Source organism: Phalangium opilio, unplaced genomic scaffold (assembly GCF_054372755.1).
Source record: "Phalangium opilio isolate 3A_F unplaced genomic scaffold, DU_Popi_V2 ptg000043l_1, whole genome shotgun sequence".
Lineage (NCBI taxonomy): Eukaryota > Metazoa > Arthropoda > Arachnida > Opiliones > Phalangiidae > Phalangium > Phalangium opilio.
Genome location: NW_028324167.1, coordinates 2,315,076 through 2,341,413, shown reverse-complemented (window position 1 = coordinate 2,341,413; position 26,338 = coordinate 2,315,076). Strand labels below are relative to the sequence as shown.

Genomic DNA, 26,338 nt, shown 5'->3' with positions numbered 1-26,338 from the left:
GCCCTTATACGTTTACCCAAGGTTGCCACGAACTTGACTTCTCTCTTAAAGATAATGGGAATGAAAACTATTTCAAATTTCAATTCTACATTGTTCCTTCCCTCACTAGTGACTTTATATTGGGACAAGATTTCCTTGAGGAATATAGGGTCAAATTAGATTTTGAATCTTCACATTGTTTAGTGGGTAATTTGAAGATCCCTTTTTTCAATTCCATCAGAAAATGATCCAGTAAACCAGGAGATATTAGATAACATCAGGGAAGCGGATTCCGCAGCTCCTATTTCTAATGACCAACGTCTTCAACTAGAATCCCTTTTGTTAAAATTCCCTGAATTGTATACGGATAAAGTAGGAAGAACAGGACTAGTCTTCCATGAGGTTCTTACGGGAAATAGTCCGCCCATAAAATCTCAACCTTATCGTGTAAATGATCAGAAAAGAAAAATAATCGAACAACATGTTAGGGAAATGTTAGATGACGGGATCATTAGACCCTCCGTATCTCCTTGGGCTTCGCCCGTTGTTTTAGTTGATCAAACAAAACGGGGAAAACCCTATCGGTTTTGTAATGATTATAGAAAACTAAATAGTGTTACTATAAAAGACCCGTATCCCCTGCCTAATATAGAGGATATGCTAGCAAGAGTCGGAAGACCTAAATTTATCACTACCCTTGACTTAAAATCCGGGTATTGGCAAGTAGAAATGCACCCTAAGAGTAGACCAAAAACTGCTTTCGTGACTCATATGGGAAAATTCGAGTTTAACGTACTCCCATTTGGGCTTTGTAACGCCTCTAGCTCTTTCCAACGTTTAATCGACGAGATTTTTAGAGACGCCGATTACTTTCAGTTAATCGATTATTTAGACGATCTAATTTCTCTTAGTGAGGATTGGGATCAGCACTTAACGTGTTTGGAATACATCCTAAATAGATTAAAGGAAGCGGGTCTCATCCTTCAGTTAAAAAAATGTCGGTTTGCTCAAAAAGAAGCAGTTATTTTCAGTCACATAGTTAATGAACAAGGAGTGCATATTGACCCTTCAAAGATTGAAGCCATTAAGAAATTCCCTCCTCCTAAAAATATTAAAGAAGTGCAAAGATTTTTAGGGATGGCAGGTTGTCATAACCGGTTTATTAATCACTATTCTCAAATAGTAGCTCCAATTAATAAACTTAAAAGAAAAGGTCAGAAATTTAATTGGGGTACTGAACAGCAGATGGCGTTCGATAGAATTAAGGAAGAAATATGCAAGGCTCCGCCCTTAGCTTCCTTTAGAAGGGATTCCCCGTGCATTCTAACTACAGATGCTAGTGACGCAGGGTTAGGTGCCCTTCTATCCCAAATTCAGGATGATATAGAAGTCCCTATAGCATACAGGACTTAAAGATGCCGAAACTAGATACTCGACTAGCGAGAAAGAATGTTTAGCTATTTGTTGGGCAGTTAAAAAATTTAGACCCTTTTAAGAAGGTTGTAAGTTCACAGTTCTTACGGACCATCAAGCTTTGCAATGGCTGTTCAATATTAGCTAACCAAATTCTCGTCTAGTTAAATGGGCCACGTACCTTCAAACGTTTGACTTAAACATTAAACACAAGAAAGGAGTAGAAAATGTGGTAGCAGACGCGTTATCAAGAGCTCCGATTAATTTTAGCTTTTCCCCTTCCTCATCTACTAGTCTACAAGATCCAACTAGTAGTAATACAAGTTCAAATTCGACCGATAACAGTTCCTCAACCTCCTCTAGCGACTCTGTTGAAGGTCAGATACGTCCCCCAGATCCTAGAGCGTTATATTCAGTGTTTACATTGGAAGATGTGAGAAAATCCCAAAGGGAAGACCCTTTTGCTTCCCCTATACTAAATTCCTTACAAGAACCAAACCCTGTTAGGCATAAATTGTTTGAACTGAAAAATAATCTTCTCTATCGAAGAGCTTATAGAAATAAACCTGGGAAAATATATTTACCCCCTCGGTTAAGGTTAGAAGCCATGCGATTATTGCATGAGCACCCTTTGTCTGCTCACAGGGGCAAAGATAAAACCCTGAGCAAAGTAATATTTAGATATTGGTGGCCTACTATAGTAAGAGATGCTCAGGGTTACGTGAGAGGTTGTACATTATGCCAACAATTTAAGGCTAGAAATAGAAAGAAGCCAGGGCTAATGCAACCCTCCGAATTGACAAGTCCTTGGGACCAAATTAGTGAAGACATAATGGGGCCTTTCCCTCAAAGTAGACATCATTATAAGTATTTAATAGTCTTCGTCGATTGTATGACAAAGTTCGTGGAGATGATTCCACTTAAGACTATTACAGCTAAAACTTGTGTTCAAGCCTTTAAGTCTATTATTACTAGGTGGGGAGCTTCTAAAGCTATTCTTAATGATAGAGGGGTACAATTTACTTCGAAACTTTGGCTGCAAACTTGCAGAGCTTTAAGAATAAATCCCAAGTTTACTACCCCCTACACACCTAAGGGAAATCCCACCGAACGAGTTAATCGTGTAATAGGCGAATTTATATCATTTTATGTAGGGAATCACCACGAAAGATGGGATGAAACCCTAGACCTTCTTCAATTTGCTATCAATTCTGCACCCCACGAAACCACGGGCAGATCCCCTTTCTTTTTAAATTTAGGGCGGGAGCCACGTCTCCCTTGGGATTTAGAAATTGAGAACCCATTCAGGACCCTGATGACACTGGTTGTACAAAAGCTTTAAAAGTTCTTAGGAACAAATAGAATTCAGTAATGAATTATCTAAATCAGCTAAGGCTCATCAAAAGAAATACTATGACCTCCGCCATGACCCTCTGGAAATTGAGGTAGGAACTTTAGTATGGATGGAAACGCATCCTTTGTCAAGTACGACTGGCCAAATTGTGAGAAAACTCAGTCCTAAATGGGCAGGTCAATTTAAAATAGTTGCTAAACATTCCCCCGTTTTCTATGAGTTGGAGAATGCTATCTCAGGACAGAATGTAGGGAAAGCTAACCTTGAACATTTGAAACTCTACTGGACGAATGTAGCTGTCTTCGACGATGCACTCGCTTCACAGTCAGAAGTCGCCGATGATCCTGAGCCAAGCTCACCTACGGAAGATAGTCATGCACCCCAACCCACGGAGACTTCCTCATCATCATCATACTCTTCTACTTCAACGTCACCTCCTCAGGACGATCAGGACTCAGATCAACAGATCCCTCCTGCAATACCAGATGATTCTCCTCACCCTACTGACTGTGACAGTGTACCGGGCATGGCCCTATTTGAAGACTCTCCTCTCCTACTCCGTACCAATCACGATATGCGAGCCTTCCAGCTCACTCATCCCTCATGTGACCAGGGAGGAGGAATGTTATAAAGGAGTGGTCTACGCACGTTGTAAAAAGAGAGAGAATAGGGCTCAGAGGCTCTTTTTTTTCAGGTGCATGCGCGATTTTTTTCTCCGGACCGTCGGATGCTAAAATTTACTCTCGCGTGAGTCGCGTCGCGAGTCATTAGGCTTAGAAATTTGAAACTTGGTTTTTTTCACGTTTGAGTTATAATAATAGCGTTATTAGGATATTTCCATTCAGAATGAATCTGGTTTACAAGGGAGTCCCGGAAAATTAAATAGTTATATATAAACTAGGCATAAAGTTAAAAATGCCTAAAACTAAGGCGTGTTATTACAAAGATTGTTTGAACACTAGTCGTGCTATGCATCAAGAGTTTATGGAAGGGATATTTTTTATTCCATTCCCGAAACCCAAAACACAGCTTGAAAAATGTAAACGTTGGATAAACGCGTGTGGTAGACCAGATTTTTTTACTATTGATAAGATAAAACCACATCATTTCATATGCTCGGAACATTTTGTCGGGAGTCAAGGTCGCACCCAATAATATCCAGATCCAATGGTTTATCATCCTACGAAATATATGATTGTAAGTCAAATATTACTCTAAACAAAATATTTCACGAGTATACCTCATAATACTATAATTATATCTATTAGGATCCAAGAAAGGCTGATTTAGTTGATAATTTAGTGAGTAAGCACAATAACTCAACTGAAAATGTGCAAATGGAAATTAATTCCACGCGTGATGAACTTTTCATGCAACAAAATGTTTCCACAACGAATTCTGAAGACCTGTTAGACGTTAATATTTGTTTTCCAAACCAACCCGATATTGAATTTTCCTCATTAGAAGAAATGTTTTCAGCATTTTGTCAATATCAGTTAGAAAATAATCCAAAGCTGTTTTGGGTCTTTTACCGAAAGGCGAATTCTCCGTGTTTAGTTGCAATTAGCACAGAAAGATTTAACGAAGTTGGGTTGAGCATTGAAATTAATGAGTCCTTCATGTTCGAAATTAAAACATTTGGAAGACACATTAATAGTATGCCTAATTGCGAAAGAAAAATATTCGAAACTTTTCCCAAAATCAATAGTTTCAAAAAACTAGTTGATTTCCTAGTATTTTTGGATTCATATGAAGCATGTGCTGGTAACGATGATGAAGCTTTCGTGTATTATTCAAAATCTGCTTTCAAGAATCCGTACACCAATGCATTACATTCGCCTAATTGCCTGGGGATCATTGTTTGTAATAATAAACAGCGAAGATGCCATAACTGCGTAGGATTACGAGCTCAGATTGGGAAAAAATATCAAGGGCTAAATTAAAGGATGGAAAAAATAAGGGAAAAAAACAAATCACCACAGAAAAACTGAGAAATGAGAAAAGAGCCCTAAGAAGTAAAATTTGTAAACTTCAGAGAAAAGTGGAAAAATCAATGAATAAGCAGAACGTTGAGCCATTTGGAGGCCTTTACTCAGAAATATCTGATGAAAACCCATTCTGTAGTAAGATCAACTTTTTGAAAATTCTAATGAAACAACAAATAGAATTAATTAAAAAAACATAAGAGACCCAATAAATGGCACCCTGCTATAAATAAATGGTGTTCTTACATAAAAGCCAAGTCAACAACTGCGTACGAAGCTTTTAGAGAAGTAATCCCGCTACCAGCACCTAGAACTTTATACTCTTATAATTCAGTTTTTTCAAATAAAAGTGGCTTTGTTAAGGAAGTTATTCAAGAAATGAAAGATAAAATTGATTTAGATGTTGTTGATGAGCATCAGAAATATTTTTCTCTCATCGTCGATGAAATGAAGATAAAAGAGGATTTGGTGTATAAAGTCACAACTGGTGATATTATAGGGTTCACTCATTTAAATGCAGCTGGTGATAAACTGAAGTCTGAAGAGATTAAAAAAATGGGTGAACCATCAGCTGATCTACCAGTAGCGATGGTAATAATGGTTAGAGGGCTTACAACAAATTTTAAACATATTTTGGCATACTTTCCATGTCACGAAATGAAAGCTGAAGACTTGTTTTCTATTATGCAAGAAGCCATTGAAATATGTGAGAATAATGGTTTTAAAATTTTTAATGTGGTCTGCGATAAATCTGCCATCAATCAAAAGTTTATAAGAATGAGTACCGATATGGATACAAAAAAGGGTGTCGCGTATAAAGCAAGAAACCCTTACGCCCCAAGAAAAGACCCTCGTGATATCTTCTACATCTCAGATGCGCCACATCTTATCAAAACTGTTAGAAATTGCTTTTCCAACAGTGGGTTCAACAAAACAAGATTGCTAACTAAACAGGGAAAACATATCTTATGGTCCCATATAGAAGAGATGTTTAAAAAAGACTCATCTACGCAGTTAAGGTTGTGCCCTAAATTGACATTAGACCACGTTACACGGCAATGAGGGTAAAACTGGCCACCCAAATTTTAAGTGCTACAGTAGCATCTGCTGTCGAGCAATTAGTTGGATCCGAAGCTTCAGAAACTGTACAATTCATAAGAACATTCAATAAGTTTTTTGATATTTTGAACACAAGAAATCTCAACCATGCCAGACTAAAGCGAAACCCGAATTTGGATGTTTTTAGATCGGAATCAGACGATCGATTAAAGGTACCAATACTAAATGAAAAACGTATTCGAGTAAAAATTAAATTAATTTTATCTCTACAGTGGTTGGAAGAAGAGTTCATCAAGTATCTAACTGAATGGAAAGAAGAAGCTGAAAGCAAAGATTATCCAGCAGAAGCCAAAGCAAAAATGCAACTTAGCCGAGAAACTTTGGCAGGTTTACATATAACAGGTACTATTCCGTCAATCAAAGGTTAAGTGTTTCAATATTAATATTGATTTTTCTTTAGTATATTCCATTATTGGTGCTATTAAATTTCTACTATCAAAAGGTGCCCCATTTGTAATGACAGATAAATTTAACCTGCAGGACCCGTTAGAAATACACTTTGGGAAACAGAGGCGGTCAACAGGATGCAACGAAAATCCAGATTTGTCACACTTTGGTTTTAGCGAAAGAAAGTTTAAAATTATGCGGCCCCTTATAAATAAAACCAAAGTTGGTAACACAACTAAATTTAAGAATAAAAACCCTAAAATTAAGAAAATGGCAGAAACCTCAGAGGAAAAATCTTAATTTTATTGGGAAAAACAGTATTTTTAGCTTGATCACATTTGATTTTATCACGCTAAGTCATAGTAATTATCTTTATCACATTTGAATTTGTCGTTATTTGAGGTCAGATCTTTGGTTTCATTGCGTAAATTTAATAAAGGTGCAAGTTCTTTTAAAACTAGTAATATTTTCTAACTAATTTAATTTTAAACCTGATTAAATTATTCAATTTAATTAACCTCCCTTTAATTAGTTTTAATTATTCTTAAACCCGCATTTGTTGTTTTCAGGCATACAATTGCTTGCAGTATTTTCCTTCATTGACCTTCGAAGTCCCTTTTTTTAGCTAAAGCGGCTCTTTGCGCTTCACTCATTTTAATTTTAGCAAAATTCTTGAGGGCTTTCCCTCGACAATTTATGTAAGTATCCATCAAAATGGTTTTGGCTCTCTCCCTGCTGCTTATATCATTTTGACCCCACAGTCTGTTAAATGCCTCACTGACATCACTTTCCTTTAGTCTTTCTAAGAGTTTATTTTTCTTGTTTACATTTTCATGCAACAGTGAAGTTTCAAAATATGGTTAGGCTAATTCGTCCAGCTTTTTGAAGAAATTAAACCCTTCATTAGTTAGGAACTTTAAACCACCCCTGCTAAGTAATTCTGTCCAATTTGAAAAAGAGTTTCCCGCTGATACTTGTTTACCAACGCAATTAGCAAAAATAACTGTCAATTCAGATTCTTCAAATCGTTTCGATAGTTTTTCATAATATATCCACCAATATGATAAATAGTCATTTCTTCTTTGTGCATAATTTCCCTGGTTGTTAAGAGTCGTGACTCATTCGACCCAAATATCGTGAAACTAAACTCTGGCAGAGAATTGTCTGGCTTTAGCGAAACCCACTTACAGAGAGTTTCTTCTAAAAAAATCTTATCCAGTTCGCAACGACTAGCTCCAGATTTTGCTCCGTTAGATTCTGAAACATATCCATCTTTTGAAAATTATTGAATAATTCGTCCAGAAGCTCAAAATCATTTCTTAAAACTTTAGCTTGAACCATGAATGTCGCCTTGTCTTTTCTGTGCTTTGTGTTAAGTGAAGCTAGTTTTTCCAAAACATTGTCGCTAAACTTAAGAAAACCATTCTAGAACAAATTACTCAACTCGATGGGCAAGAAATGAGAGTTTTCCATATTTTGACGGGTCTTCTCAACAAGCTTCTTTTCATTAGTTTTGAAAAACTCTTTGTCGAAATCTGTGGGAAATAAATTTAATTTCCACTTTTTATGCCTCGCTTTTACTTGTTAAGTTCATTAATGAGTTCCTACCATGTTGACCAAAGTTCTGGGCATTATAGAGTTTTGGCTTTTCAGGCTTTTTTGGGGTCTCAATTGGAATTTCAACAGCATTTTTGACAGATAAATCTAACGGCGAATTTTCATCATTCTCCTAATAAGAAAATCCATTTTGAGTAACTTCGTTAGAAATATTTTTGCCTTTAGAAAATATTTTACTTACATCAACAACACCAAAGTTAGCTAAGGGTTCTACACTCCCGTTAAAGTGCTCTGAACATATGTAGTGGCGTTTATTTATTTTTTCAGGCACCAAATCACTTCTTCCAGTCGCGATAATCCACTTTGTACATTGTTCCAGTTTTGTTTTAGGTTTGGGAAACGGGTGGAAAGTAATGTTTTTACTTTCAATTTTATCCTTCAACTTTGTGCTGATTTTGCAGTTTATATAAACCATGATTTTAAAATAGCCTCTGGCCTAATTTGAAACGTAAATTACACCAAGGCCGACTATATTTATACGAACACGAGTTGAGACGAGCAGACGACACAACACCCATAAAATTCTCTCTCTAACGTCAGTTATGACGTACTTGCGCACCGCTGATGCATAGAAGCTACTAGTCGGCCTCGGGTAGATCTCTCTCCAGACTGCTAAATAGAGACCTCTTCGTAATACCTTTAGCCACTCCTCTATATTCCTCCTCCCTGCTTTCACAACGGCCATGCACCATAAGGCAATTTTCCCTTGAAATACCAAGGCTTAGCAATGCACTAAAAGGCACACCTTTTCAGCTTCGAGAGTCTACCGCGACGGGCGCTTTTTATTCCTTTCGACCAATGAGGTAGTCAAGCCACTCAAGCGCCAAATTTAAATCGTTCAAAAACTTTTTACTACGTATTTGAGTTTGATATGAATGTATCAAGACACCTATCTTCATGTTTTTCACACCAGTCTTCAATCCTCGCACACCTCAACCTTATAGTATGACAGCACACCTATTTTTTAGTTTTCACGCCATTCTTCATCTCCATATCATAGTATGATAGCACCCTTATGACCCTCACCCACTAGTCTTTGAAAAAATAAACCAGGAGTTCAGGAGGGGAGCCACTTTCTGTGGATCAACCAGACGCACGCTACCCTTAAGTTTTACGCTTAATTAAAAGTAATTCTACTTTTTACATGAACTTTAATTATTTAAAAAATTTAGGAAACATTTGAAAATGTTCAAAAAGGCAAAATTGGTATCACAAATTTTTCTGAGTTTGTCACTTATTGCCCACACGTGTTTTTTTATTCTATCACACAAGATAATTTTAAATTTTTAATTCTAGGTTAAGTTTTTTAGCTAATTTTTTAATCCACGGCACAATTTTGACCTACCCGTGTTTTTTTTTACATTATATATCACTTGTCACTGCCATTTAAGTTTTATGCTTTAAGTAATTATACTTTTTACAAGAACTTTTAATTAATTAAAAAAATATAGGAAACATTTGAAAATGTTCAAAAAGGCAAAATTGAAAATTGGCATCACAAAGTTTTCTGAGTTTTGCACTTATTTCCCACACGTGTTTTTTTTCTATTCTATCACACAAGTTAAATTAAAATTTATATTTCTAGGTTAAGTTATTAGTCCACGGCACAATTGTGGCCTACTCGTGTTTTCTTATATTCTATATCACTTGTCATCACAAGATAATTTTAAATTTTTTGTCTTAGTTGAGTTTTTTTGAGGTATTTTAAGTAATTTTTTTGAGATTTTTTAGTTCAAGGCACAAATGTGGTCTACCGGTGTATTTTTTACATTCTGTCTCACTTTTTATCACTAGATGATTATAAATTTTTTCTCTTATAGTTTAGTTTTAGGTTCTTTATAAATCGTCACGGCACAATTGTAGCCTACCCGTGGCTCTTAATCTTTTATTAATACGTCCTCCTCCTGGGATGACATGTCCCCTTCGCTACAAATTTCATCATCACTTTGTTTCTTCTCTTTACTGCTTACTTTTTGGGTAATTATGTTTTCTGAAATGTTCCCTTCCAAGGGAGTCCTCGGATTAATTGCGCATTTCTAGAGTGAAATTAGAATATTAGTATATAATAATAATTAATTGGATATTTAATTCACTCGTCTTGAAGAGTCCCTTCACAATTATATTAGTTTGAATATATATTTTTTAAAAAAAACCGTCAATGACGAGTTATCAACTTATCATCATAAACAAAATAATAATGCTTACCGATATCATCTTACTGAGATCTTTTAACTTGTCAACAGGCTTTCTAGTTTTGTTTTCTTGAGGTTCATTTTCTATTTCATCATCGATTTTTTGAAAATCTTTCAGATAACTTTATTTTAGGTTGTTCCTGAAAGATATTTTTTAAAACATCAACAACATTACAAGAGGTTATTGGCATTGCAGGCTAAAATACGCGACTGAAATGAACCTAAGGAAAACCAAGCCAAAGCAGAGAGATAAGACAAGAAGAAAGATATTTACTTTTCACCATCGCCAATTAGACTCAGGACATGTGCAAAGACCTTTAAAGTAAACCTATACCTAAAATTGTAATAATTGTAAAATTTTCACTCACTGCAAAAGGATAGTTCAACTTTTTCTTAAACGTTAGTAGTTGTTGAAAGGTTTTTTTGTAGCATTGATAAGTTCTTCCCAACCTTCTTTGGGCACGCAATAATCCGCCGAAAACGGAAGAGGAGGTTTCTACAGAAGAGAAATTTCATTGGTCATTTAGAAGTTCTACATCTTCGCTAAATTGCACACTCACTACTTAAGATGATTTTTAAGGAGAATCTTATTCACTTTCAGAACTGTTAGTGAAAAGTAACATATTGACAATTATAAGAAAACCGGACAAAAAGTTAATAGCTCGTATTTAATCTTTTAAAAGTAATAACCATTTGAAATAAGTCATTTGTGCCAACCCACATAATGAGATATTCATTTTTAATCTTAGGAATGAAGCTGACTAGGGATTTTAGTGTCACGTCCGACTTTGTAGTAGTTGTTGATTGGTAGTATCTATTTTCTATGGTTAAGTATTAAAGATATGTCACTAAGAACCCCCCCCCCCGCAAAGAAAAAAAATTAATTCTTAAAAGACTTTCATTCCAAAATTCAACAAGTGGTGCATGTACTTGGAGGTCACCAACAATTGTAAATCCGTAAAACTCGGTTTCTAATAGCAACAAAAGAACAAGTTTTGTAAATTTTTCCATGAGCCTTAGAGGTTACATAAAATAATAAAGTAGGTTAAACGTAAAAGGCAAAACTTTATGACATTGAAAAATTTGCGAATAAAATTAAAATATTTACTTAGGCCTTTTTTTTGACCCACGTGTGTCATCTAAATGAAGAAGGATTTTTTTTATTGAATAGAGAGAAAAATTTCTATATTTGTAGTAAAACTTTTGCCCAGCAAGGTTGGCATCCCTAAAGGATTGTTTTGCTAATGCTAAGGGCCGTAACTTTACCATTGTGTGGAATTTGACGGTCTTTAAAAAACCTTAACCATTATATTTGGGAAGCCAATTATGGCCCCCCGCTCTATCCCCTCTTTGAACTTCATAAGGTTCTGATCTTCTAAAACTTCTCGAGGTCCGTCAGGGGCGGACTGGCAAGCTGCACAGCCATCTGGCACCATTTTAAAAAGGGCCCCCCCAAGCCGATCCCCAAATGAGAGGAGAGTATGTCGATAATGTCGTTATAATGCACAGGGCCGTCGAGGGAGGGGGGCAGTTCGGTCCTTTTTCCCGGGCCCGGCCGGGCCTCGACCTTGGTTAATTCTAGTGGATAATGGTTGTAAAAATATAAATATAAAACTTAAAAATAAATTTATCTTCAACTAGAGCTTAAACAGTAAAATTCAAAAAGTGATGAAGTTTTCAAACTTTAGCCTTCTCTTAATTTGCTCTCAGTCCCTTGTTTTCTCCTTTTTTCACTAGGCATGAAAGTAAAATATAAACGGAGCTTTAAGTTTTGTTTCTCTCGCGATAGGCCACGGAAAAGCTTCAACATCTTCTGGGCCGTCGAGAGAGAGGGCAATTCAGTCCATTTTCCCGGGGCCCGTACCTCTCGGGGGGTGTAACTCGGAAGAGCAGTTCTCGAAATAGCAACCGCGATTACAAAAAACAGCGGCGTTAATCAAAACTACTCTTCAAGAAATAGCAGCTGCTGTTTTAGAAATAGCGGCTGCTATTTTGGGAAATAGCAGTGTTTGTCTTGAGTTTTGAGCATTTCTTAACAATACAGTTATGTTCGTTGGTTTTTTATGTTAGTTTATTCAGTGATCATTTAATCAGAAATGTGACCTAATTTTTTAAAAAAGGCATATTATTATTTGGGAAGTCAATGAAGAAAAACAAAAATATTTTGGAAAAGGCGTAACATTGGTAAAGTGACCTAATTTTTAGAAAAAGGCATATTATTAATTGGAAAGTCAATGAAGATAAACAAAAATATTTTGGAAAAGACGTAACATTGTTACACTATTTCCAAAATATAACTAACCTAACTCAAACCAAACGAAAAAAACCCTTAAAATCCCAACCCAACCCAACATGACCTGACCTAATACTATTGAGTTCAAATAATCAACTTTAACCAATCCAAATTATCCGTATCGGACCTAGTTCTATTTGAGTTCATTTAACCCAGCCTACACCATAATAAATAACTATAGTTTTTTGCATCCCCGTTTTTTTGCTCTTTTGAGAACTGCTGTAACGGTACGCCGCCTTTACGAGAACAACTGTATCGGTAACTGCTGTAACAGGTAAACTGCTATTTAAGGAACCGCTGTTATGAGGACCGCTAGTTTGGAATCCGCTCATACGAGAACCGCTCATGTGAGGGCTTCCCCCTCTCGGGGCCCGGCCGGGTCTCGACCTTGGTTAATTCTAGTGGGTAATGGTTGTGAAAATATAAATATAAATATAAATATAAAACATAAAAATATATTTATCTTCAACTAGAGCTTTAACAGTAAAAATAAAAAGTTATGAAGAGTAGAAGTTTTATAACTTGAGCCTTCTCTTAATGTGCTCTTAGTCCCTTATTTTCCCCTTTTCTCACAAAGCATGAAAGTAAAATATAAACCGATTTTAAGTTTTGTTTCTCGCGGGATAGGCCAAGGTATAAATGTAGAGTCGAAAACAATAAGACTACAAAACTATCTCTTTCCGCTTTATAAATTATTAAATGAACATTAACTTATGAGATGCCATTTACCAATGTCCGATTTATGGATACTTAACTATTTTGAGTTAGTGAAGGACTAATTTTGAAAAATGCAAACCCCAAAAAGGAGGGCCCCCATTGACTGGGGCCCCGCTGCCAGTGGCAGTTGGGGCCCTATGGCCAGTCCGCCCCTGAGGTCCGTGTTGGACCACCTTGGCTATATCCTACTGTTAAAAAAGATAATTGTTTGTAATTCCTAAATTATGTTATTTCTTCTAAGGACCGCGCAAAGGGATTAATATGCGAGTTTCAATTTTATTTCTCGCGGAAACTCTATTATTCCCCATTAATTAACAAATGTATATATATAAAAAGAAAAAGAAAATTACCATATCCTTTTCGAGTTTGTCTATCATTCTCCATTTCACGATAATTTTCTACCGCTGCTTAAAAGAAAACGTTCATTACATTTATGAACGCCTAGCAGCAAATTGCCTAGTGAAACTTAAGCACGAAGTAAAACTATGTTTATCTTCTGTAGAATTGAAAACTCTTTCCGGCACGTAAAGATTTCAGTTAGTCGAGTACTACTCGGCAACCTCTTAAATCTTACCACAGTTCAGGGCGCCTTGCAGATGCGTTTCGGCTTTACAAAATTCCAACGCCCACAGTAGAGGACGTCCTAAGTTTTTTTTTCAGATTAGGCCAGCAAACGACAAGGGAATCCTAGAATATGGGCGACACAAAGCAATTGAAATAATTTCTTTAAAACAACATATTAAAGCATAGCGCGGGTCCAGCGGATCCTCTACAAGTTTACTTTCCTTGCGAAATTCAGTTTGGCTTAGCAAAGGCAGGAGGCATTTGTGGGCGGGATTTATAAGTGGACCTATAAATCCCGCCCACTAGCCTTTCCCAAGCCAAAACTGGGGTACAGGAGGAAAGTCAACTTGTAGGGGATCCGCTGGACCCGCGCTTTAAGTCAAGCTAAAATTTTCAAAATAATTACAATTATTACCGATTAATTAAAAAAAATTCGCCAAAAACATTAAAAATTGCTACAGTTACTGATTTTCTACACGTTGGGGCACGCTCCGAATATGGCAACTTCAAACAAGTTTTATTTTTAGTTAGACCACGTGACTGGGGAATACTAAAAAATGCCGACACAAAGCAATTAAAATAATTTCTTTAAAACAACATATTAAGTCAAGCTAAAATTTCATAAATAATTACAATTAATGCCGATTTCTTACCAAAAAACCGCTGAAAACATCCCAACACGCTAAAGAAACTGTGGAGACCACAACTTGTCAATTGCCACACTATCAGCCGAGGTTAAATGTTGGGAACTTCAAGACCGAAAACACAATCACGATTCACGAACGATAACCACAACCACCGATCTAGAACGTTCGCGGCAGTGCGGCACAATGCGGCGCCGCGCCGGCGTGCATCACTTTTCCTATTCGTCGTCGCATAGCCCACTCGATCACGCGCGTCACGACGCAAGCTGCTCGCGCTATTATTAGCATTGTACGGGTTGCAAAAATAAATTAAATAAACAATCTATAGTCTTTTCCATCCTTAGAAGGCCACTGAAAAAATTATTAGGCGCAAGTGTTTGATTCAAAATACCAATGGGCGTATACTTTTTTTTGGACCCTTTTTAAGGGTGTAAACTAGTGCTATAAATAAGAACTATTTGACGTCATTTTACCAGGGGACTTTGTCATCTTGTTTTCAAATCATGTTGTACCGCCATCTTCCGTACAAATGTTTCAGAAACAAAACCTAGACCAAAACAAACCGCGGCCATTACTGTTACCGCTTTTGAGTTATTATGGCTAGAGTTTGTTGTGTCGCAGAAGCAGTAAAAAATATCCTGAGCTTCGCATTTTTGATATTCCAAGTGTGATTAGTAATCAATGTAGTCAAACTAAAGTATTGTCCGAAAAAAGACGCAAAAAATGGATAAAGAAGAAAATCAGAGGGCTTGCTGGTAAATCTAATGGCCGCCACGACACCTATTTTGGATCATATTAAGAAATTTTAAAATAGAGATGGCGCTGCAAACCGTGGCAAAAGAATGTTGCCCTAACGTGACGTAATATTAATTCAAAACCAAGGCTTCTGACAGGACTCTATAGATCATAATAAGATATTTTTCAATTATAGAACTCTGTCCCAAAGTTCCATTTTTATTTGTTTAAACCACCAGTTTTTTTAGTCGATACTTCTTTGTTGTACTGTTGCGGCTAAGAGATGTGTTTAATCAGGGTTGGAGCTTTATTTTACTGGTGAATAATCTGAATGTAGGACATAATCCCCCCTGGACATAATCCCCCCATTTGAGAAGAAAAGGACATAATCCCCCCATTTGAGAAGAAAAGGACATAATCCCCTCAGGTAGGAGACAAAATCCCCCGGACAATTTCCCCCCGAATGGATGCCGAAAACAAAATACCCCCAGCCCCAGGACAAATTCCCCCAGCCCCGGGACAAATTCCCCCCAAACTGTGTTCTTCGGAAGAAAATAAATGTAAAAAATAATATTTTGGAAAGGGCGTACCATTGTTACAATATTTCCAAAACCGAACCGAGCCGAACCCAACCCAACCCAAACTAACCTAGCCTAAACCTAACCTAAACCTAGCCTAGCCTAGCCTAACCAAACCTAACCTAACCTAACCGGGGACTATGACCGGGGAATTTTGTCCAGAGCGTAGGGGGATTTTGACTAGAGAGTGGGGGGATTTTGTCTTGATAGTGGGGGGATTTTGTACTCTTAATTTGGATGGGGGGAAAATGACCGGGGGATTTTGTCTTGAGAGAGAGGGGATTTTGTACGTTTTTAAAAATGGGGGATTATGACCGGGGGTCTTTGGTCTTGGGGGTATTTAGTCCGTATACCGAATAGAATAGGAATAATTTGAAGTATTTGTACTTGAGGTATAGTAGGGCCATCACTCACCAGTATTTCAGGTAACTTTCATTTCTTTGTAATTTATGTTTTCAATTAAATTTTGCCTCGTTTTTTTTAGCATCACATGTCTTAAATTCATAACTAAACAGGACATGTTCCTCAGTGCTGGTAAAGACAAGAAGGTTAACCAGTTACTTAGTTTTCAGTTTTCAAAATACTAAATGAAAAATAAAAACTATAATTGTTCCTATGTTCTTTGTTACTTTTAATTTTTTATATCAATTTCACAAACAAAAAGATATGTGCTGGCTTATTATAAGAATGGTGTGTTAGGATTGAAGAGAGGTGTGAAAAACGAAGATTGGTCTGTTGTTATATTTAGGAATCTTAAATTTGGGCTTTTTTACATTGAAAAATGACTTTGAAATATTTAAATTTGGAGCTTGAGAGTGGCTGGATTACCCCATTGGTCTATGTTAAATGAGCGCGCTCCTTGGAAGTTGAAAAAGTTTGCCTTTTAGTGTTTTACGAAGCCTTGATTCCACGGGTATTCCAAGCAAAAATTGCTTATGGTGCATGGCCGTTGTGAAAGTAGGTGCGCGCACTCATAACAAGCGCGTCGCTTACGCGAAGCCTGGCCTTTTCATAGGGATGGGTACCGGCTAAGGGCTTGCTCAAGTTCAGGCCGTTGTGAAAAAAGGTGTGCCGGCGCGGATTTTCCAGCTGTCGCAACACTTAAGCGAAGCCTCGGCATTTGGAGGATTACTTTACCGGGAAAGGAGAGAGTTTTTCGCCGGAGTGATAGGAGTTTTGCCGGCTTGTGATTAAAAGTAGACAGGTGTGCTGGGAGTGTATGAGATAGGGGTGCTAGTATAGGAAGACGTTGTGAAAGAATAGACAGGTGTTCTGGAATAGTATAAGAAAAAGGTGTGCCAGGTGTGCACTGCTAAAAGAAAGAGGTTGTGAAAGAAAAAAACAGGTATGCTGGATTAGTAAAAGAAAAAAGGTGTGCTAGAACAAAGAGGTTGTGAAAGAAAAGACAGGTATGCTGGATAAGTAGAAGAAATAAAAGTTGTCCTAGTATGGGAAGAAGTTGTGAAAGAAAATACAGGTGTCCTGGGAGTAGAAGAAAAAGATGTGCTAGTATCGGAAGAGGTTGTGAAAGAATAGACAGGTGATCTGGAATAGTATAAGAAAAAGTGTGCCAGGTATGCTAGAAAGTCTAGAAAAACAAGTTGGGAAAACCAAAATATTACCTCTCCGAGTCAAACTTATTTACCTAGATATGGAATTATTTCTCTTTTTTGAAGTAAACATTTACGAAATATTGAAGCAGTATTCCAAGCATAGCGAATAATACAGTAAAGCAGACGACATTTTACATCCAATAAGGATAAATCTTGGACACATGGAAATCAGTCAATGGGGAAAAGAACAGGGAATGAAGTCTACGCTTCAGCTGTTTACCGTATATTCTGATACCTACATTCACAATTGGTTTGGAGTGTAAACACTATCGTCTCGTATCACCTCAACAATATTCTTAGTTTGCCAACATGAATGTTAACGTTAAATAACACCAAAGCTAAATTGTACCTAGACGCACTAATAGTCAATGCGCACCATAAAGAGAAAAAAAGTCTGTAGCTACTACCCGTTTACCATTAGCCCTTTTACTATTCTAATTGCCACCATGATCTTTTCTTCTATTATAAAATCTTAACCTGATTATTTAATAGTGTATTTAACTTTCGGCTCACTCTGAACCGTTGATGTTCACGAAAATCAAAGCCCAAAGTTTACTTCACCTCAGGCCTCAATTATTTACTCTTTGTTTCACTAATCCTATTGCGGATGATACTTAATATACCCGCCGGAGTCTAGGTCTTAGTTTTCTTCATGAAATCACTAAACCAAGGATTATTCTATATACAGATGTAGTATATCTTAAGTAATATATAAACAGCCATTTCAAATAACAATATTAAAAAAATATTTGGAATATCAAAATGAAACAGAGCTTTCAAGCTACAAAAGTACTAAATGCATCATAATTACGAAAAATACTTCCACATATTCACTTTATATTATGGAAAAAGGGAATATTAAGGTTCTGTATGATTTCTTAACACATCAACACAAGGCTAACGCGACGCACTAGTGTAACAATTGACGGACACACACAGACAACAACATAGACTGCTTTTTAACTCTTTCCGTATTAATTTTGAGTTGAGAAACAAGATTATCTTTAATATTTAAATAAATATAATTATTTTAATCTTCAATAATTAACATTAATAATAGTTAAATCGTTTAAAATAAAGTTATACCTATTATCATCTCAAACTTTGCTAATATTGACGTTTAAAGTGAAGGGTACCCCTCTTGCCCGCTTTCTTCAAATTTTGGGGTATATATACGATTTGTTTCCATTATAATAGTAAGGAAAAAGCGCAATTGCGAAAACCTTTGGTGGCGATCCCACCTTAGGGAGGCTAGACGTTTCTCGTAACCCTAGCTGATCGCCACGTATATCCTAAAACCAAACGATGATAATGGAGTAGAAGCCAATGAGACACATTGGTGTCTATGTGGAATACACGGAAGACCAGTAGATGGTGGTGTTAGAAGCCAGAATGTACAGACTGGTGTCCAAGTGGGATGGACAAAGACCAGAAGATGGTGGTGATTAGAAGCCAGTATGTACAGACTGGTGTCCATGTGGGATGGACGAAGATCAAAAGATGGGGGTGATTAGAAGCCAGTAAGTACAGACTGGTGTCCGTGTGGGATGGACAAAGACCAGAAGATGGTGGTGTGAGAACTCAAGTAGAGGAGCCATTTCCGTGACTGTGAAAGCAGTTCGAAAATGGCGAACACGTTTGCTCAGATTTGGAAACTGCGAACGCGGTCACGTGGGTGTAACAACAGACACACACGATCGTTACAGAACCTCTCCGTGACATACGTCACTCGGAGAGGTAAAAAGAGGTTGTAAAAGAAAAGACAGGTATGCTGAAATAGTACAAGTAAAAGGTGTGCTAGTATCGGTAGGGGTTGTGAAATAAAGTATAGGTGTGTTGGGAGTGAATGAAAAAGGTGTCCTCGTCTAAATGTAGTCAAAAACTTCGTTTTTTTTCGGGTAGTTCCCCTATGGAACTGCTTGCCCGCGGAAAAAGTAGATTCTCCAAATGTCAATATTTTTAAAACTAAACTTAAAAATAATTTAATATCCACGTAAATTTAATATCATTTAATTTTTCGATAAATAAAACTAAAGGAAATTGTACATCATATTCTCCGCTAAAACATAAAGGAAATTGTACATCATATTCTCCCATGAAACAAAAACTTTTATAAGCCTCTCTAAAGAACGGAGCTGTAATGGCTAGAAAGCCCTAGTTCCTAACCAAACAGGAAAAAGTGTAGATAAAAGTATCGGAAGGGGTTGTGAAAGAATAGACAGGTGATCTCGAATAGTATAAGAAAAAGTGTGCTAGGTGTGCTAGAAAAAGAGGTTGTGTAGGAAAAGACATCTGTGCTGGGAGTAAAAGAAAAAGGTGTACTAGTATATAAAGAGGTTGTGAAAGAATAGACAGGTGTGCTAGAATAGTACAAGAACGATGTGAAGCGTAAAATAAGCGAGAAATATTAGTTTTTGATTCCTTTACAATGAAAAATGAGTTTGTACGATTTAAATTTGGCGTTTGAGAGTGGCTGGATTACCCCATTGGTCTAAGTGAAATGAGCGCGCTTCCTTGCATTAGGTTCTCGAAGTTGAAAAGGTGTGCCTTTTGCTAAGCCTTGGCACTCCGCCTTCGACGGGGAAACGAGTCCCGCACCGGTTTTGAAAAGAAGGTGTCCCGCCGCGGCCGCGGATTTCTGGCAAAAATCTTCTCTAACCCTTTCGTCCAAAAGATATCAGCTTTCCCAGATAGCTCACTTAAAATGTTGGTAAAGTCCTCGAATACGTATCCTCCATCGTTCCAACTGAGAGCGCAAATATTCCGCGAAACCCAACCATTTAATGGTCGGTCCTTCAAGCTTAGTTCGCCGTATGGGAACGGTAGCTTGAAAACGAACGTACCGTTTTCACCCGTTTCAACTATGTAGTACGCTAATTCTTTTATTACATACTCGTTATTAGCTCGAATAAAACCAGCCTCTAGGACGCATCTCTTCCCAGGCGAAATCTCCATCTTGAATCGTTCAATATCGTTGGTACAATGAATACGACTTGAAACTCACCCCTTTTATAACAGCTGTTTTGTTCACTTAAGTAATTAAGAGTAAGCTTAATCTTTCGAGGGGATAATATACCCTGTTTTGTAACCCATGACGATGAAATCTTTCCATAATGAAAATGAGGTATTGAAAATCTCGGAGAAACTGTGCGATCGAGATGAACTGAATAACCGTATTCTCTCTCGTCAATAGCAATGAGAAAGCTGGGTATAAAGGAAAATTAACACCCTATGTAGACGCATGCATGGTAGAAAAGGATTCAGAATAGAGACTAATTGTTTATAAAAAGGTATTGAATTTTTCATGCCACCATTTCTGATAGAATCTAATCAGTTTACGGAAACAAAATCACTCGATAACTTCAAAATAGTAAAAGCAAGAGTGCACATAGACAGTTTGATACAAAGATTAAAACTTTTTTCAATCTTTAATGATAAACTGGATTGGGAGATGACGTCTTTCATTAACCCTATGTTTTTAATTGCAGCTGGTATTGTAAACTTGTCATCACCAATATTAGATAAAGTTAGATTTTAATAAAATGAATATTTGGTTTTTAAAAAATTATCTTAATTGTAACTCAGTTTTACAATTTTATGACACTAAACATGTTTTAACTTTTTTTGCTACAGTGACTAGTATGTCATTGAATTTCTTGCTTTAAGTGACCAAGACATTGTTTAAATTTAAAAATGCCATATCCTGCCCAAATCTGTTTGTGATATGTTTTTCCTTAAAAATAAAATTGTCTCCTTACGCTTATAAATATGGAATCTGCGCGTTTCATTAACTCAGCGATTGAAATGGTTGCTCCTTTTGTGGTGTGTCAAACAGAAAATAAATATCAATATGGAGTTACCTTTCTTGTTATTAATAATGTAGGCTTTGTCTATATTATTGCGAAAACCATTGATTTTAAAGAAATAATTCTTCATTAAAACCTTGCTTGAGTACATCTCCTAGAGGAGACGAAGAGGGTGTTGGCGATCCGGTGGCAGACGAAGAGGTTGTTGGCGATCCGGTGGCAGACGAAGAGGGTGTTGGCGATCCGGTGGCAGACGAAGAGGGTGTTGGCGATCCGGTGGCAGGCGAAGAGGGTGTTTGCGATCCGGTGGAGGGCCCAGAGGGTGCTGGCGATCCGACGGCAGGCGTAGAGGGTGTTTGCGATCCCGTGGCTGGCGCAGAGGGTGCTGGCGATCCGACGGCAGGCGTAAAGGGTGTTGGCGATACGGTGACTCGCATAGAGGGTGTTGGCGATACTGTGGCTCGCAAAGAGGGTGTTGGCGATACTGTGGCTCGCAAAGAGGGTGTTGGCGATCCGGTGGCAGAAGAAGAGGGTGCTGGCTATCCGGTGGCAGGTGAAAAGGGTGCTGGCGATCCGGCGGAAGGAGCAGAGGGTGTTGGCGATCCGGTGGCAGGCGGAGAGGGTGCTGGCGATCCGATGGCAGGATAAGAGGGTGTTGGCGATCCGGTGGCAGTCGAATTGGGTGTTGGCGATACGGTGGCAGTCGAATTGGGTGTTGGCGATACGGTGGCAGGCGAAGAGGGTGCTGGCGATCCGGTGGCAGGCGGGGAGGGTGCTGGCGATCCGGTGGCTGGCGTAGAGGGTGTGCCTCATATGAGCAGTTCCCTGTAGAGCAGTTCTCGAAATAGCAACCACGATTCAAAAAAAAACAGCAGAGTTTTTAAAAACTGCTGTTTTAGAAATAGCGGCTGCTGTTTTGCGAAATAGCAGTGTTTGTGTTGAGTTTTGAGCATTTTTTAACAATACAGTTGTATTCGTTGCTTTCTATAACTACCTTTTTCTGTGATCATTATATAGTAATGTGACCTACTAAAGGATCGTGTTTATGATTTTTTTTAAAAGTACATATAAATATTGTACTATTCTTCAGGCTGTATTAGTTTACAATAATTTGGAAAAGGTATAATAAAATTCGAGAAAGGTTGTTTTATTTCGGAATTAGATATTTGTAAACAGTATTATTTTTGAAAAGGCATATTATAATTCGAGAAAGGTTATTTTATTTCGGAAGAAGATAATTGAAAACATTAAGGTTTTTGGAAAAGGCATATTATAATTCGAGAAGGGTTATTTTATTTCAGAAGTAGATAATTGAAAACATCAAGTTTTTGGAAAAAGTGTAACATTGTTACACCATTTCCAAAATATTACTAACCTAAGTCTAACTAAACGAATCAAAACCTAACCTAACCTAACCTGACCTAATAATGTTTAGTTGAAATAATCAACTTTAACCTAACCAAAATATCAACCTAGTTCTTTTTGAGTTCATAAAACCCAGCTGGGCAAGCTTACACCATAATAAACAACTATGGTTTTTCGCATATCTATTTTACCGCTCTTTAGAGAACTGCTGTAACGGTAATTGCTGTATGGGGAAAACTGCCATTTCGGGAACCGCTATTTCGGGAACTGCTATTTAGGGAACTGTTGTTATGAGGACCACTATTATGAAATCCGCTCTTGTGATGGCAGGAGAAGAGGGTGCTGGCGATCCGATGGCAGGCGCAGAGGGTGCTGGCGATCCGATGGCAGGCGTAGAGGGTGTTGGCGATACTGTGGCTCGCACAGAGGGTGTTGGCGATCCGGTGGCAGGAGGAGAGGGTACTGGCGATCAGGTGGCAGGATAAGAGGGTACAGGCGATCAGGTGGCAGGATAAGAGGGTACAGGCGATCAGGTGGCAGGATAAGAGGGTACAGGCGATCAGGTGGCAGGATAAGAGGGTACAGGCGATCAGGTGGCAGGATAAGAGGGTTCTGGCGATCCGGTGGCAGGCGAAAACGGTGCTGGCGATTCGATGGCTGGCGTAGAGGGTGCTGGCGATCCGATGGCTGGCGTAGAGGGTGCTGGCGATCCGATGGCTGGCGTAGAGGGTGCTGGCGATCCGATGGCTGGCGTAGAGGGTGCTGGCGATCCGATGGCTGGCGTAGAGGGTGCTGGCGATCCGATGGCAGGCTAAGAGGGTGATGCCGATCCGATGGATGGCGTAGAGGGTGTTGGCGATCCGGTGGCAGGAGGAGAAGGTACTGGCGATCAGGTGGCAGGATAAGAGGGTGCTGGCGATCAGGTGGCAGGATAAGAGGGTGCTGGCGATCACGTGGCAGGATAAGAGGGTGCTGGCGATCAGGTGGCAGGATAAGAGGGTGCTGGCGATCAGGTGGCAGGATAAGAGGGTGCTGGCGATCAGGTGGCAGGATAAGAGGGTGCTGGCGATCCGGTGGCAGGCAAAAAGGGTGCTGGCGATCCGATGGCTGGCGTAGTGGGTGCTGGCGTAGAGGGTGCTGGCGATCCGATGGCAGGCTAAGAGGGTGATGCTGATCCGATGGCAGGCTAAGAGGGTGATGCTGATCCGATGGATGGCGTAGAGGGTGATGGCGATCCGGTGGCAGGAGGAGAGGGTACTGGCGATCAGGTGTCAGGATAAGAGGGTGCTGGCGATCAGGTGGCAGGATAAGAGGGTGCTGGCGATCAGGTGGCAGGATAAGAGGGTGCTGGCGATCAGGTGGCAGGCGAAAAGGGTGCTGGCGATCCGATGGCTGGCGTAGAGGGTGCTGGCGATCCGATGGCTGGCGTAGAGGGTGATGCCGATCCGATGGATGGCGTAGAGGGTGATGGCGATCCGATGGATGGCGTAGAGGGTGATGGCGATCCGATGGATGGCGTAGAGGGTGATGGCGATCCGATGGATGGCGTAGAGGGTGATGGCGATCCGATGGATGGCGTAGAGGGTGATGGCGATCCGATGGATGGCGTAGATGTTGATGGCGATCCGATGGATGGCGTAGAGGGTCTTGGCGATCCGATGGATGGCATAGAGGGTGTTGGCGATCCGATGGCAGGTTATAAGGGTGTTGGCGATCCGATGGCAGGTTATAAGGGTGTTGGCGATCCAGTGGCAGGCGAAGAGGGTGTTGACGATCCAGTGGCAGGCGAAGAGGGTGTTGGCGTTCCAGTGGCAGGCGAAGAGGGTGTTGGCGATCCAGTGGCAGGCGAAGAGGGTGTTGGCGATTCAGTGGCAGGCGAAGAGGGTGTTGGCGATCCGGGTGTACCTCATATGAGGAGTTCTCTGTAGAGCAGTTCTCGAAATAGCAACCACGATTCCAAAAAAACAGCGTAGTTTTAAAAACTGTTGTTTTAGAAAAAACGGCTGCTGTTTTGGGAAATAGCAGTTTTTGTGTTGAGTGGATGGCGTAGAGGGTGTTGGCGATCCGGTGGCAGGAGGAGAAGGCACTGGCGATCCGGTGGCAGGATAAGAGCGTGCTGGCGATCAGGTGGCAGGATAAGAGGGTGCTGGCGATCACGTGGCAGGATAAGAGGGTGCTGGCGATCAGGTGGCAGGATAAGAGGGTGCTGGCGATCAGGTGGCAGGATAAGAGGGTGCTGGCGATCAGGTGGCAGGATAAGAGGGTGGTGGCGATCAGGTGGCAGGATAAGAGGGTGCTGGCGATCCGGTGGCAGGCGAAAAGGGTGCTGGCGATCCGATGGCTGGCGTAGAGGGTGCTGGCGACCCGATGGCAGGCTAAGAGGGTGATGCCGATCCGATGGATGGCTAAGAGGGTGATGCCGATCCGATGGATGGCGTAGAGGGTGTTGGCGATCCAGTGGCAGGAGGAGAGGGTACTAGCGATCAGGTGGCAGGATAAGAGGGTGCTGGCGATCCGGTGGCAGGATAAGAGGGTTCTGGCGATCCGGTGGCAGGCGAAAAGGGTGCTGGCGATTCGATGGCTGGCGTAGAGGGTGCTGGCGATCCGATTGCTGGCGTAGAGGGTGCTGGCGATCCGATGGCTGGCGTAGAGGGTGCTGGCGATCCGATGGCAGGCTAAGAGGGTGATGCCGATCCGATGGATGGCGTAGAGGGTGTTGGCGATCCGGTGGCAGGAGGAGAAGGTACTGGCGATCAGGTGGCAGGATAAGAGGGTGCTGGCGATCAGGTGGCAGGATAAGAGGGTGCTGGCGATCACGTGGCAGGCGAAAAGGGTGCTGGCGATCCGATGGCTGGCGTAGAGGGTGCTGGCGATCCGGTGGCAGGAGGAGAAGGCACTGGCGATCCGGTGGCAGGATAAGAGGGTGCTGGCGATCAGGTGGCAGGATAAGAGGGTGCTGGCGATCACGTGGCAGGATAAGAGGGTGGTGGCGATCAGGTGGCAGGATAAGAGGGTGCTGGCCATCCGGTGGCAGGATAAGAGGGTTCTGGCGATCCGGTGGCAGGCGAAAACGGTGCTGGCGATTCGATGGCTGGCGTAGAGGGTGCTGGCGATCCGATGGCTGGCGTAGAGGGTGCTGGCGATCCGATGGCTGGCGTAGAGGGTGCTGGCGATCCGATGGCTGGCGTAGAGGGTGCTGGCGATCCGATGGCTGGCGTAGAGGGTGCTGGCGATCCGATGGCAGGCTAAGAGGGTGATGCCGATCCGATGGATGGCGTAGAGGGTGTTGGCGATCCGGTGGCAGGAGGAGAAGGTACTGGCGATCAGGTGGCAGGATAAGAGGGTGCTGGCGATCAGGTGGCAGGATAAGAGGGTGCTGGCGATCACGTGGCAGGATAAGAGGGTGCTGGCGATCAGGTGGCAGGATAAGAGGGTGCTGGCGATCAGGTGGCAGGATAAGAGGGTGCTGGCGATCAGGTGGCAGGATAAGAGGGTGCTGGCGATCCGGTGGCAGGCAAAAAGGGTGCTGGCGATCCGATGGCTGGCGTAGTGGGTGCTGGCGATCCGATGGCTGGCGTAGAGGGTGCTGGCGATCCGATGGCAGGCTAAGAGGGTGATGCTGATCCGATGGCAGGCTAAGAGGGTGATGCTGATCCGATGGATGGCGTAGAGGGTGATGGCGATCCGGTGGCAGGAGGAGAGGGTACTGGCGATCAGGTGTCAGGATAAGAGGGTGCTGGCGATCAGGTGGCAGGATAAGAGGGTGCTGGCGATCAGGTGGCAGGATAAGAGGGTGCTGGCGATCAGGTGGCAGGCGAAAAGGGTGCTGGCGATCCGATGGCTGGCGTAGAGGGTGCTGGCGATCCGATGGCTGGCGTAGAGGGTGATGCCGATCCGATGGATGGCGTAGAGGGTGATGGCGATCCGATGGATGGCGTAGAGGGTGATGGCGATCCGATGGATGGCGTAGAGGGTGA

General features: G+C 40.6%; 3 protein-coding genes and 1 long non-coding RNA gene across 6 annotated transcripts; 2 read left to right on the top strand and 2 right to left on the bottom strand.

The window, feature by feature from the left end:
* Positions 1 to 3,577: 3,577 nt before the first annotated feature.
* On the top strand, positions 3,578 to 4,733 carry LOC149677342 (uncharacterized). The gene is made up of 2 exons (XM_089837293.1): positions 3,578 to 3,943; positions 4,015 to 4,733. Exons 1-2 carry the CDS (start codon positions 3,914 to 3,916, stop codon positions 4,687 to 4,689), a joined length of 705 nt encoding a protein of 234 aa, XP_089693419.1. The 5' UTR covers positions 3,578 to 3,913; the 3' UTR covers positions 4,690 to 4,733.
* A 7-nt stretch (positions 4,734 to 4,740) lies between these two features.
* Positions 4,741 to 6,697, top strand: LOC149677341 (uncharacterized). 3 transcript variants are annotated; one of them, XM_089837296.1, is made up of 3 exons: positions 4,741 to 6,002; positions 6,063 to 6,192; positions 6,331 to 6,697. In XM_089837296.1, the coding sequence occupies exons 1-3, from the start codon at positions 5,790 to 5,792 to the stop codon at positions 6,411 to 6,413; spliced, it is 426 nt and encodes a 141-aa protein (XP_089693422.1). In that variant the 5' UTR covers positions 4,741 to 5,789; the 3' UTR covers positions 6,414 to 6,697. The 3 variants fall into 3 exon arrangements, with proteins under 3 accessions (XP_089693422.1, XP_089693420.1, XP_089693421.1); XM_089837294.1 differs by having other exon boundaries at positions 6,251 to 6,697; XM_089837295.1 differs by having other exon boundaries at positions 6,063 to 6,213.
* Positions 6,698 to 7,662: 965 nt separating this feature from the next.
* LOC149677340 (uncharacterized) lies at positions 7,663 to 8,269 on the bottom strand. The gene is made up of 3 exons (XM_089837347.1): positions 8,036 to 8,269; positions 7,846 to 7,966; positions 7,663 to 7,772 (listed from the first exon to the last, which is right to left on the bottom strand). The coding sequence occupies exons 1-3, from the start codon at positions 8,267 to 8,269 to the stop codon at positions 7,663 to 7,665; spliced, it is 465 nt and encodes a 154-aa protein (XP_089693473.1).
* Positions 8,270 to 9,480: 1,211 nt separating this feature from the next.
* Positions 9,481 to 10,186, bottom strand: LOC149677339 (uncharacterized). Its single transcript, XR_016366413.1, has 2 exons — positions 10,060 to 10,186; positions 9,481 to 9,890 (listed from the first exon to the last, which is right to left on the bottom strand). It is a non-coding gene; the product is annotated as an uncharacterized LOC149677339 (long non-coding RNA).
* Between the last annotated feature and the right edge of the window lie 16,152 nt (positions 10,187 to 26,338).